Source organism: Tripterygium wilfordii, chromosome 7 (assembly GCF_013401445.1).
Source record: "Tripterygium wilfordii isolate XIE 37 chromosome 7, ASM1340144v1, whole genome shotgun sequence".
NCBI classification, from domain to species: Eukaryota; Viridiplantae; Streptophyta; class Magnoliopsida; order Celastrales; family Celastraceae; genus Tripterygium; species Tripterygium wilfordii.
Window position 1 is genome coordinate 14166570 of NC_052238.1, and position 12508 is coordinate 14179077.

Here is a 12508-nt window from a genome sequence, read left to right on the forward strand (position 1 = left end):
CATTTCACTCTTGAAACAATTTAGAAATATTTCCTGGGATGCACCAAACATCCTTAAGGATCAGTCATATGAAAAACTCTACTTTGGGAAGAGAACAACCATTCCAAACTTGAGTAGAGGATAATTCAATCACGGATCTTCATCAAAGGCAGCCGCAGCTACTGTGGTTAATGATTGAACTATGAAGTTGCCATCTACTGTATTTCCTCATTGATAGAGCCAACTCCAGCGCCTTTATTCTTAGGCTTAACAATGCTCTCATGACCAATATTATGCAACTTCCTTAGACCTTCCATATCACCCCAGAGAAAACACCTTTGGAGCTTCTCAATTTTACTTCCCACCCCCATAGGATTTTTAAACAAAGCCTTGCCCCTATTGACAGATGACTGGCCTTCCACATGGACAGTCTAGACTGAATCTCAGCCACTGTCAAATGCCTTACTTAAAGTGAATTAATTAGACCATTTATTAGTGTTATAATTCATTGGCACAAAGAGACTTGGGTCAGTAATCATCTAAAGCTTGGCAAGTAGACTTTGGCTAGCTTATAATGAAAGGAATATGCCCCCCTATGTTATTTTTTGAACAAACAATGAATTGATTTTTTTCGTACTGGCCTGTTCTTTGCTCCAAAACAAACACAAGAACAGCTCTTTTAATAGTTAAAGAGGAACGCAGTTATAGGACAGTCATGGATCTCACAATTTGCTGAAACTATTATAGAAACTATTGGTCTGTTAACAAAACAAATGAACATGCATGCGTTTGAGATAGATGTTATGGCGTGTGTTCGGGACTAGGCAATGATATTTTGAGATATTTGTTTACAAGGGGGAAAAAAAAACTGATGATGAGGGTCAATGAATCAAGTGATACTTGTTTTACTTTATACCCAAGCACTGTTACTGGTAAACATATACTATGAGGAATTAGAGGTCTTGTCACAGGGTGATGTTGAATATATAAAAGAAGAATGTAATTAAGAACCGCACAATATAATATCTATTTTTAGTAGGATTTTTCTTTCTTTAGTAGGTGGGAAAGAATTTTTTTATAACCGATAACAATAATTTTTTCACTTGATGACAGAACAAACACGTGATCATAAGAGTATTGTTTCATTGAGAATCAAACTCAAGATCTTTCGGGTTTGATTCTAAAGAGATTCACGATTAAGCTATCACTCAAGTAGTTAGAGTGAGTAAGATGATGATAATGGAAGAGATTCAAAGTGAAGGTGATTAGAATCTTGTTCTAAATTGTTCCCGCCTGTTGAGTCTTCTCACAACATCTTCTTTTTTTTTCTTTTTTTTTTCTCCCTGTAACTTGGGCACTTGCATTTACAGAAGTTTTTAACTTCATTGGCCGAAATCTAATATGTGATTACAAAGATATTACTCTTAATGAAAATCGAACTCAATATCTTTCGAATTTAATTAGTTGGTGATTCACCACTAAGTTATCACTAATCACTCTAGTGGTTAAAGTGGTGAAGAATGATAATTGATGAGATTGAAGTAAAGAGCTCAGCATCACTAAAAGACAGAAACTACGTTCCATTATCATTACAACGAAAGAAAGCTTTGCTTTCCACTACACAAACATTTGAACAAGTCACAACAAACCTGACCCTTGTCATCCTAATTAACAGTACATGTTTTTCAAACTTAACCACAAATCCCAATAAATTAAAAAGAAAAAACCAAAGCAGCAGAAGAAGAAGAATCTATACATACATATATAATTATTCATTGCCAACCCATTGACTTGGTACGGTGCAGTTGGTCGGCGCATTAAGAAAATGGTAGATGATCGATCACCTCCGTCTTTCGGGAGTCCAACGTGGCAAGGCCGGGCTAAAATGCGCCGACACCACTCTTGAATCGAGCAACTCCATGATCGGAGTGAAATTAACACATCTGGGCACCTTATACTGATTAATCGACGCTCCTCTTGATATTGCGTAATCCATTAGTTCCTCAAACGTCCCACTCTTCACCACACGTATCTCTAGCGCCCCAATCGAGTTGTCCGCAACTCGCCCTTGTCGGTAAACTGAGTTCAGCGATTCCTCCATGGCCAGGCAACACTGATTCAGAACCTCCTCACTAGGCGAGTTCCTGGAGTCCTTAACCATTAACTCCCAATATATCACGTAATGGCCAGGAATCGTCTTCGTATCTGCGTAACTCGTGTACTCGACCACACTCGTATTGAATTCACGCAACAATTTGGACGCGTTGTCCACCGCCGTTTGTAACTCCGCCTCGTCGGTCTTGTCCGAGTCAATACTGAGCAGCACATTCTTTCTTCTCACGAAATGGAACTGCGGTGCCGAGTTGTGGAACCCGGTGACTCGGAGGATGTCACCAACTCGGTATCTGGACAGGCCTGCGTAGGTAGTAATTACCAGCTCGTATTCTTTTCCAACCTCCACGTCAGCAAGGTCAACGAGTTTTGGTGGCGACTCGCGAGTGAGCTCGGGCGAGTTCGACTCGTGGGGCAAGAACTCGAAGTAGGCCATGTTTGGCATGATGGTGTAAGAAACCTCCGATGGCTTGGACATTGGGTTTAAATTTAAGCCGAAGTAGCACTCCGACGAGGCGTACATGGTGCACGCTAGTGGAAGTCCACCGCTGTAGTAATTGAGTGTCGGAATATACTGCGCCATGGCTCCAGTAACGATAACATCTAGATATTTTGTGTTTGGCCAAACTCTCGTGATGATCCCCTCCCAGTTCTCTCTCGAACATTCGTTTCTTACGAACTCGGCAAGCTCCGGGTCAGTTTTCAGGACCTTCGACATTCTAGCTCTTATGGACGGGTCCGTGATTTTCTGATTCAAGGTACCGGTCTCGATATCTTGAGCGAGAGCTTTCCAGTTGAGTTGAAGGAATCTGATGGCACGGAGGAGACCCGAGGCAAAGACGGCGCCGAGGCGGAGCACGTGGTGGCGCTCCAGGAGACCGCACAGCATCTGAGTGTACATGCTCTGGAAGGAATCGGGGCAGAGAATTGCCTCGTTGGGGCTTGTGTAGACATTGTATGGGTCATAGGGTCGGGTCTTGAAGTGGTCGCTCTTGTAGTAGCTTGTGAGAACGGGTCGGGCCAGAAGCCCACCCTGAGTCTTTGTTTCGGATTTCACGAACAAAAAGTACAACCCCTTTCCTTTGTCCAATCCAGGCACATAACTGATAGAAAGTAATAAAGCGCGTTATATTAAATGAAGAACATGCATCCACTGGACATACATACATACATACATATATATATATATATATATATATATGTGAAAATATTAATAAACTTACAGGTTCATGACCGGCATGAGTAGACTGTAAAGTAATTGGCGACGATCTAGCTCTTCACTTATTGTTGGCATGAGCTTTCTCTCCCCAGCTGATGTACCAGAACTGTAATTTTCAATAACTTTAATTAGAATTTATCATCTAAAAAGTTGTGTGAAGTTATATATATTTCTGACACACACCTGGTAAGGAATTCAGAGATGGGCTGGGCTGATAGAATAGGCGATCGATCGCCATTAGCGATACGTTGGATTTCAGGCTGGAGATCCCCGTAGTTAACCACGGGGATTTTGGATTTGAATGTCTCCCGATCGGTTGCACCTTGAAGCTTGTAGCGTTTGAGGTACTCAGTCTCAGCGTTTCGGCTCAAGATTTCGGCCAAAACCCTCTCTTGAACCAAGTCAGCATTTCTAGTCATCTCCTCAATGAATTGAAGGGCCTTGGCGTCTTTCGCGCATGCTGGAGGACCCAACGGAGATGAGAAAGCATCGTCCACAGCCATTAAGATGGAACTGACTTTTGTAGAGGAAAAAAAACTAGAAAAGAGAGCGATCGAGAGAGAGAGAGAGAGAGGTATTAAGACAGAAGGCAAATTATGCTTTGTTGGTGTAGTGAGGAATAGGAGTTAAACTCTTGGGGGGTTTATATAGGGAAAGCTTGAGGAGAGAGCATGCTCTCTATTGCTCTTATGAGTCCGTGACTTGAAATTCTTCGTGTCGTCGTGGGGCCTAGTTGTTTACAGAGACAAAAGGATAGTTGGGAATTATCAATTATAAAACATGGGGAGAAAGGGCATTAGAGCATCCACAGTGATGCTTGAAATATCAAGCACTTCAAAATTATTCTCTCTCTCCTCCTTTATCCTACGTGGCACAATTTAATTGGATGATTAAATCTCACAATATACACTATTCATCAACACTTCATACATTCCAACACTCCATACTCACTTTCTCTATTTTCTCTCTCTTCCTTTTTATCATCTCTTTCTTCCTTTTCATATCTCTCTCTTCCTTTTCATCTTCTCTTTCTTCCTTTTTATCATCTCTCTCTTCCTTTTCATCACCTCTTTCTTCCTTTTTATCATCTCTCTCTTCACTATTCATCAACTATATACATACTCCAACTCTCAAGTATCATTTTTCCACAACTAAATTTTCAAGCGTCATTTTTCACCCATTGTGTGCATGTAGCGCTATACTTATCAAAAAAGTAACATTTCAAATACTTAAAATACACTCCATTATATCCATTGTGAACATCTAGCACTTAACTTATCAAGAAAGTATCATATCAAGTACTTCAAAATCATCCCATTGTGGATGCTCTTAGCTCGGAAGGAACCTGTGGCGGTCAAATACATGGAAAGTAAAAACGTAGAATACCAATTTTGTTTTTCTGGGAATATGTAGGGCTGTGAGGGGACAAAGTGGGGGTCCACAACACGTAGACATTGCACGAAATGAGGTGGGCATGTGGGCTGACCGCCATGTCAGCCTTGCTCGGGGAGATTAATTAACTAATAGAAATAATAAATGAGTTAAGTTTAAAAAATTAGGGGTGAAAATTTTCATCATATATAACATATTCTGGTCAATTCTTAACAAATGTTCTTCGAACACCTGTTAACAATACCCATGAGTTAAACAAATAAATAAATGGGATCAATAAGCGCCACCAAACCACAAGGCTGCTTTCCGGTGAAAATTGTTGGGTCTTGATGAGGATAGGTTGCCTGCGTGTGAGGCAGCTTCCACTGTTACAGGCGTAGCACGTGAAACAGGTGCCTAAGCTTGTGGTTGGAATTTTTTTTCATGTATGTGCTTTACGAAACTACACAACATCGATTTGCGCGTATAACAATTTTAACTTCCATATTTCGTATAATTTTGCGTGTTAAATGTAGGCTATTTTTTTTAATGAAAATCCGTCCTAGAAATGATTCATTTTTGACCCTCTTAGAGTGTGTTTGGATTAAGAAATTTGAGAGAAGAAAAGGGAAGAGAAGAGAATGAATAATACATTTATCTCTCTTGTTTGTATGCATTAAAAAAAAGAGAGAAAATTAGTTTAATTTACTAATTTATCCTTATTTTTATGTTAAAGTGTTATGTATAAGGTTAAAATAGACTTTAACTTATAAATAATTTAATTAGTGATCGCTATCCTACAAATCACTCTATTTTGGGGAGAAAGAATTTTAACAAAATTTTAATGAAATCTTCCTTCAAATCCCTCTCCATAATTTTTTTTTATAAACTATCCAAACAAGAGAATTGGAAGAAACGTCTATTTCCCGTCTCTTCTCCCAAATCCCTCAATCCAAACACACTATTAGGTTTTAAATTTGAGAGAGGAGTGTGATACAACACATACTTCAAACAAGTCGGTCGGTAGGGGTGGAAATTTGATTTTTTTCGGTTTGGGTTGGAACCGAAATAGACAAAACCGAAAAATTTTCGATTTGTCATTTTCACAAATTAACCCACACTGAATTGACAGAAAAACCAAACCGAACCAATTCCCTTTCATCCGGTTTGGTTATCGGTTTTTCAACTAGAACCGAAGAAATATTTTGCTGCCATGATTACGAAAGGTAATTCCTCGTCTATCTCCGCCAACAAGCGATATTTTCTGGACCACTTCACCTTTTTTATTCAATTAAACTAATATAATCTAAATTATACAGTCGGGATGTTGAAATTCTTAACCCAAACACATAGAATATATTATTCGTTCTGAGTGACGGACGCACACAAATTTATTTTTTTCATGGACTGCTGCCAATAATAATACTTAGAACCATAATGCGAGAAGGGGGCACTTGGTTCGGAATTTTCTTTGTTGCCCCTATAAAACTTTTATGCTTTTAGACTATTCATATCTCGAATATCACTAATTTTATTATTAGCAAAAAATATTATTATTTAATTAAAATTTGACCCCACTTTAGACAAATTATAAGTTCGATCCCCGTGATAGCGGAGAAGATAAGGGTGGAAAATATGGGGCCAATGAAGCACGTGTTGCTTATTTCCTCCTCAATTCCTGAATTATTGTGAACACTCTCGACGTTGGAAAACATTAACAGTGCAAGTTCGAAGTATTTTCTGACAGTTTTGATAAGAAAGGGTGAAAAGTTTCAAATGACTGTCAAAAATCAAATCAAAGCTACTAGATTTAGTAAGTTCACACATGCATTGCATGTGGCACGTAAGAGTACTAGTATGAGCTGCTAAACTAATATGCTAAAATTTGGCATATTCGACATGCTTCTTGTGGTATTTGATGGATGGCTAGCTTTGGAATATATCAAATATAAAAGGTTGATATCGATGTCTTTGAGTTCCATACATGCATCCACAACTCTCTATAATTTAACCAATGAGAGGTGTTTCGATTGACAATCGATTGGATTAGACATATATGTGTTCGATGATCGATTCAAAATCGCAAACGTATTTCTATGTGGTGTTTTTTAAAAAAAGAAAAAAAATCCCCATATTTTGGAAATCATTGGGACTCATACACACGTATTTCCCATAAATTTGTTCTTCTCACTAAAATAAATTTATAAATTTCACTGTAAAAAACATTCAAATTAATATCTAGCCCTTGCCTAGGTTGTTGATCATCAATTTAGGGGTAATGCAACTTTTGTCGTCGAAAAAGTTATCAATTTCCGACTCAATCAACGATGTTCACAAGTTCTAATTTGGGAATTCAAAGTTGAAAATTGTTCCAATATGCATGCACAAACATTTTCTCACCACTCAGGAAAAATTCTTTATATTGATTTGTTATGTTACATTAGTAGTTTGATTGCCCGAATAGTCAAAAATTTGTCTGATTGTGCATATTAGAACAATTTTCAATTTTGGTTTATCAAGTTAGAACGTTTGAACATTCAGTGATCGCGTAGGGGATTTGGTCAACTCTTTCAGTGACCAAAGATTGCATTATCCCATCAATTTACACTACTCTAAAACTATTGTTATACTAGTGATCGATTGAGTTGATATTTAAATTTGACAAGTAAGCTAATCATACAGTTTTTTTTTAAACGAATTAAGTTGTTAATCAATGAACTAGGAATTAAAAATTACATGAAAAATCGTCAGCAAATACCAACTACTACAATTAGGAGGAGGACGCTGATTAACCATGAGATTAACGTAAAATATTAGTCCACAAAGAGAATCTTAACTTATAATAACTATAGAGCTAAGCCGACACTACATTATCCTGTTGGCTAGTCACCCCCATAGATGATTGAAAAAAAGAAGAAGAAAAATAATATTTTTGTGTAGTGATCACGTCACTTTACACATCTTTTAGTTTTCTTTTGCCTCCTATATATATATATATATTTTATTTTATTTTTTGAATATTGGTCTGGTGGGAGATGACTCATTGACTTGTACATAACGAATTCCTTTTGCTTTTGTTGATCGATTCCTTAGTGAACGCATGAAGCACGACATAAGTTGATGGCCCACACATATATACAAATATATACATACACACATATATGTATATATGTGTGTGTCTATATATATATATATATATATGTTTCATAAAAGCTACACAGATATTAAAATATGAGATGTTGAAAACAAGGGACATTGCTGAGGTAATTCCAAATTAAATAAAATCTTGGTCGTTCTTTACCTCACTCGATGACTATATACACTTAGCACCCCAAGTAATACGTTTCTACATGAAATTTGTGTCCATGGGTGTTTGAATAGTCTTTTCTACTTTTTTTCTAACGTAATCCAGTTGCCAATCGGATAATTAAATGATAAATTCCAGATCACATGGAAGACTCTGTAACCCCCATATATGGATTGATTGAGATATGAGCTGAGACCCAGTGCTGAAAGATAATGCAGGATGATATTCGCACACGCTGATTTGAGTAAAGACATATCTAACAAATTGCAATAATAGAAAATACCTATGAGACTTGAACTCTCGACCTCCCGTTCACACTAAGAGCTTTTACGGTCCAGTTCATCATCTCAACCAACGACTCTGTTATTAGTCGTCCTTCTACGTATTTGTGTCAAACTCCAAATGGTCTAGTCAATTGTGTGCTTTCTAAGATCACTCCATTGATTATTCTACAGTCAACTATCAATTGAGGAGAAATAGAAGTGTATTTCGCAACTTTTTTTTTTGCTTTTCATGATGAGATTTTTGTGGAAAATTTAGTTCCAGGTTCCATCAGTGTTTGGAATTAGAAGACGGGCAAGAGCAGGGAGGGAACACAATTATACAGAGGAGTTTGTCTCTTTTGTTTGTTCCAAAAAAATTGTTGTCCGGGGACCACTGATGTAATGCTAATTAATATGTGCCATATAATTAGTCTAAACATTACTATTTAATGATACATATTTTACAAATTTATTTTTACCATAAAGTTCACAACGTTTTAAACCATATTTCAGTCGGAACATAAAGTTTTAGACATTATTTTTATTGACAAAATTGCCCTCATCACTCACTGACTCACATTCTTCTTCTTCATCTACATCGTCTTTTCTTCGCCCATGCATGTTTTTTTGTTCTTAAAAGCAAAATTTCAGAATATTTTATCTCTTAAAATACATGATAAATTTCAAAAAAATTATATCGAGAATCAACATGAAAATATTTTTTTTCCAACAAGACCCATTGTATATATTTTCAAAGCAAAATATCTGACAGATAAAATTCTAGAAATATAAAATTTCAATAGATAAAATTGCAAAAAAACCAACACAAAAATCAATTAATTGACTAGTTAAATTGTTGAACAAATAAATCGATGAAAAAATAAAATTGAACAGATAAATTTTAAGATGGCCTATAGATAAATCAAACCGCCACAAAAACCAATTTATAAATTTGAACAAAAAAATTTCAACAAATAAAATATCAACAATGAATCTTGTTAGAAAAAGGTTTTCAGTTGATTTTGGATATATAATTTTTTTCAAAATCTGATATGTATTTTGAGAGAGAACATTTTGAAATTACTTGAAGAAAAAAAAAATGTAAAAAAAAATTGTTGCATCATCTGGAACAAATGTTGTAACTGAGGGAGTTATCGCTAATTTCTCCATAAATTTAGGGGTTCAACAATCTTAATTATCTAATTAATCTCACTGAGATTACCTAGGGGGACCTAAATTTATTGCTTTTTAATTTCAATGCGTCAAGATTAATGATTTAAGCAAAGTTCATGGCCTTAATTAATATTAGTTAGGCCACTCACTAATAATGACTTAATTCTTATTTATTCTATTTAATTAGGTGTGTACTGCAATCTTTACGGAAACAGGGAACTATTATTGAGAAAGAAAATGTGCCGTGTTTTGTGTAATAATATATTTTTTCTCAAACTAAATTGTATAGGTTTAATTTATTAATTAATTGTTGTCCTGGATAACAATTAATTAATAAATAAAACATAAAGATTACAGCATATAATTATAAACTAATCACCCATACTACAAGCTTGGCCGACCTTTATAGTTGCATAGATATGTTTTTATTTTAGTATGTGTTCCTATACTTTACTTTAATTCACCGCATAAGATATTGTTTTAGGGTGTATAAGCACATGGGCGTTCGCAAGTGTTGAGAAGAAGAGGGCTCACAAGTGTTGCAATAGAAAATAGATAATTTTTGGGTATTGGGGCTCCAATTTTTCACTAAAACTATATTAAATCATGAATTAAAATGTGTGATGAAGTATTTTAATATTGATAATGTTATAATATACTAGATTTTGGGAAAAAACTCTAAATATTAAAAAAAATTTGGTAAGTCTCTAAATATTAAATTTTAAACCCTAAATCCTAAACTCTAAACCTTAAACACTAAAAATTAAGCCCTAAATCCTAAACCATAAACTCTAAACGCTAAACACTAATTTATAATTCATAAACTCTAATATTTTTTTTAAAAAAATTATTATTTAACAAGATTTTTGGGGAGAGAATTGGAGCCGGAATTGGAGGCTAGAGTCTCTCCCATCCTTATTTTTTTGTGTTGGAAATTGGAATGCTTTTGAACTCTCCCTTTCCCAACGTTCCACTTAAATATAGCCTTAATGTAATGAGCAATCCTATATAGATTCTTAATTTATGATCCTTATTTTATCCTTAATTCATGTGAAATGTGAGATAGTCATTAATTATAGACGCACATGGAGAACCCCTTAACATCCAATACTTCTTATGGATTGGGGGTAAATTGGAGGTCATAAATTGAGAGTCTTAAGCATTTTCTAATTTTAATTACAGGCTGTGCACATACACACTTTCTATATTTTGTAAAAATATTCAATGGTACTAATAAGTCATGACTTATGTTAATACGGTGTATCATGACCAATAGAGTTATGCCAATTCATAGGTGGTAGAAATTTTTTAAATTTGAACCATAAATTAAGTACTTTCATTTCCAACAATCCATACATTGTCTTCATTCACTCATGAATTGGCATCACCTTATTGGTCCTAGTACACTACATTAGCTCATGACACGGCATATACCAAGATCATTGAATATCTTCTCGTGTTTTTATCACAACATGCAATACTTACCGCGAAAATAATTTTAGTTGTGTATTTTCAACATTAAAATATAAGGTTTATGTATTTAATACCTTTCTTAATAATTTTTTGTACACAATACACCTAGCAAAATTTCCCTCTTTTTTTTTTCAATATATACATGATTTAAATATATATATATATAGGAATTCTTTTATGCGGACGTTCGCAACATAATAATTTACGCACTCCACTTTTTAAGTGTTTTCAAAAGTGTAATGATAAACGGGTCCCATTTCTTTGGGTCCCACATGTTTCACATCAATGGTAAGATTGAGGTGAGTAAGTTAATATAACTTGTGGTTGTCCGTATAAGAAAATTCTTTTGTGTGTATATATATATATATAGATGTACAAATTCATGTGGTGTTTACTTTAATTATTACTATGCATGATGCACGGAAGCACACAGAAAATTTAAGGTGGAGAAAACGTGGAAGTGGAAGACCAAGGAAGGGTGGTGGAAGGTGAAAACCAACATATATACCTTCCTTTCCTCCCTCCCTCCCTCCCTTGCCTCACGTTTTCAAGTCAAAAGTTGATGCTATACGTTAACATTTGTATAGAAATTAAAATATTTCCACGTGAAGACCGAGGGCCATATAAAAAAAATAATTTCCAGTCAACAATTAATAAACTAGTTTCTTCGTGAAGTCCAAAGAAAAAGTTTTTCTACTACAAGAATGAAGACTTGTAACTCTTGTGCTTGCTATGAAGCTTCGCATGGTTTACATTCTTTGACTTGTTTTGTCGTTGGGTAATGTTATTACTTATTACACCATATATAGATTTTGGACAAGGAGAGGGAAAGGTGATCAAGAGCACGAGATATAACATATCTAAGAATGATTGTAAGAATTTAAATGTGTGTATATATATATATATATATATATATATACACACGTAAATAAAAGTGAAGATCAAATAGATAAAGAATGTAATTCAAATTCTTTGCTCCCTTTCTAAGATAAAAGATTGTATAGGATGAATTTATGGAATATAAAATAAATGATTAAAAATCATTAAAAGAAGTGTTGTACTTTTGCATCTCGACACACAAGTGTAGTTTTATTAGGCTACATAAGTGATGATTACGTTTAAAAGTTTTATTACATGAAGTTCATAAAAATATTTCATAAAGGATAAAAAATTATAAATATTTATTTTATTCACAAAAATACACTCATCTTCCCCATTTATTACTCAAATTGGATTTCCTCTTTCGGTGGCTATTCCGGCTAGCCAATGGGTGGGGATGGTATGCCTAAGTATAGGTTACACTCTGGTGGTGGTGACTTGCGGCGATGTTGTCTCCAACGATCGGATCTGATATTTTTTTCATGGGTGACCACAACGAATTATGGCTGGTGGTTGGTCATGGTGCTCCGACACTTCTCTTTGGTGGGTCGGTGGTCTTGATCGGTGGCCGGACTATGGTGGATCACTATGCCAGTGAGATTTGATAATATGTTATTTATTAATATGCTATATGTTTTATAATATCTATTTGTTATTTATTTTTAATATATTATACATGTTTCTTGCATATATTTTATTTTTATAGTGCATAAGGAAAATTGAGTGTGATAG

The 12508-nt window shown here is 35.1% G+C and overlaps 1 protein-coding gene across 1 annotated transcript; it reads right to left on the minus strand.

Annotated features, from left to right (window-relative positions):
• Positions 1–1535: 1535 nt before the first annotated feature.
• On the minus strand, positions 1536–3910 carry LOC120001498 (probable indole-3-acetic acid-amido synthetase GH3.1). The gene is made up of 3 exons (XM_038849859.1): positions 3494–3910; positions 3315–3416; positions 1536–3194 (listed from the first exon to the last, which is right to left on the minus strand). Exons 1-3 carry the CDS (start codon positions 3811–3813, stop codon positions 1820–1822), a joined length of 1797 nt encoding a protein of 598 aa, XP_038705787.1. The 5' UTR covers positions 3814–3910; the 3' UTR covers positions 1536–1819.
• Between the last annotated feature and the right edge of the window lie 8598 nt (positions 3911–12508).

What these genes read in the sequence shown, in the direction of transcription:
- LOC120001498 (XM_038849859.1), bottom strand. Translation starts at nt 3,813, where the DNA reads ATGGCTGTGGACGATGCTTTCTCATCTCCGTTGGGTCCTCCAGCATGC. An exon ending in ATCTCTGAATTCCTTACCAG is followed by an intron (nt 3,417 to 3,493) that starts GTGTGTGTCAGA and finishes TGAAAATTACAG; the next exon opens with TTCTGGTACATCAGCTGGGG. An exon ending in CTCATGCCGGTCATGAACCT is followed by an intron (nt 3,195 to 3,314) that starts GTAAGTTTATTA and finishes ACTTTCTATCAG; the next exon opens with TTATGTGCCTGGATTGGACA.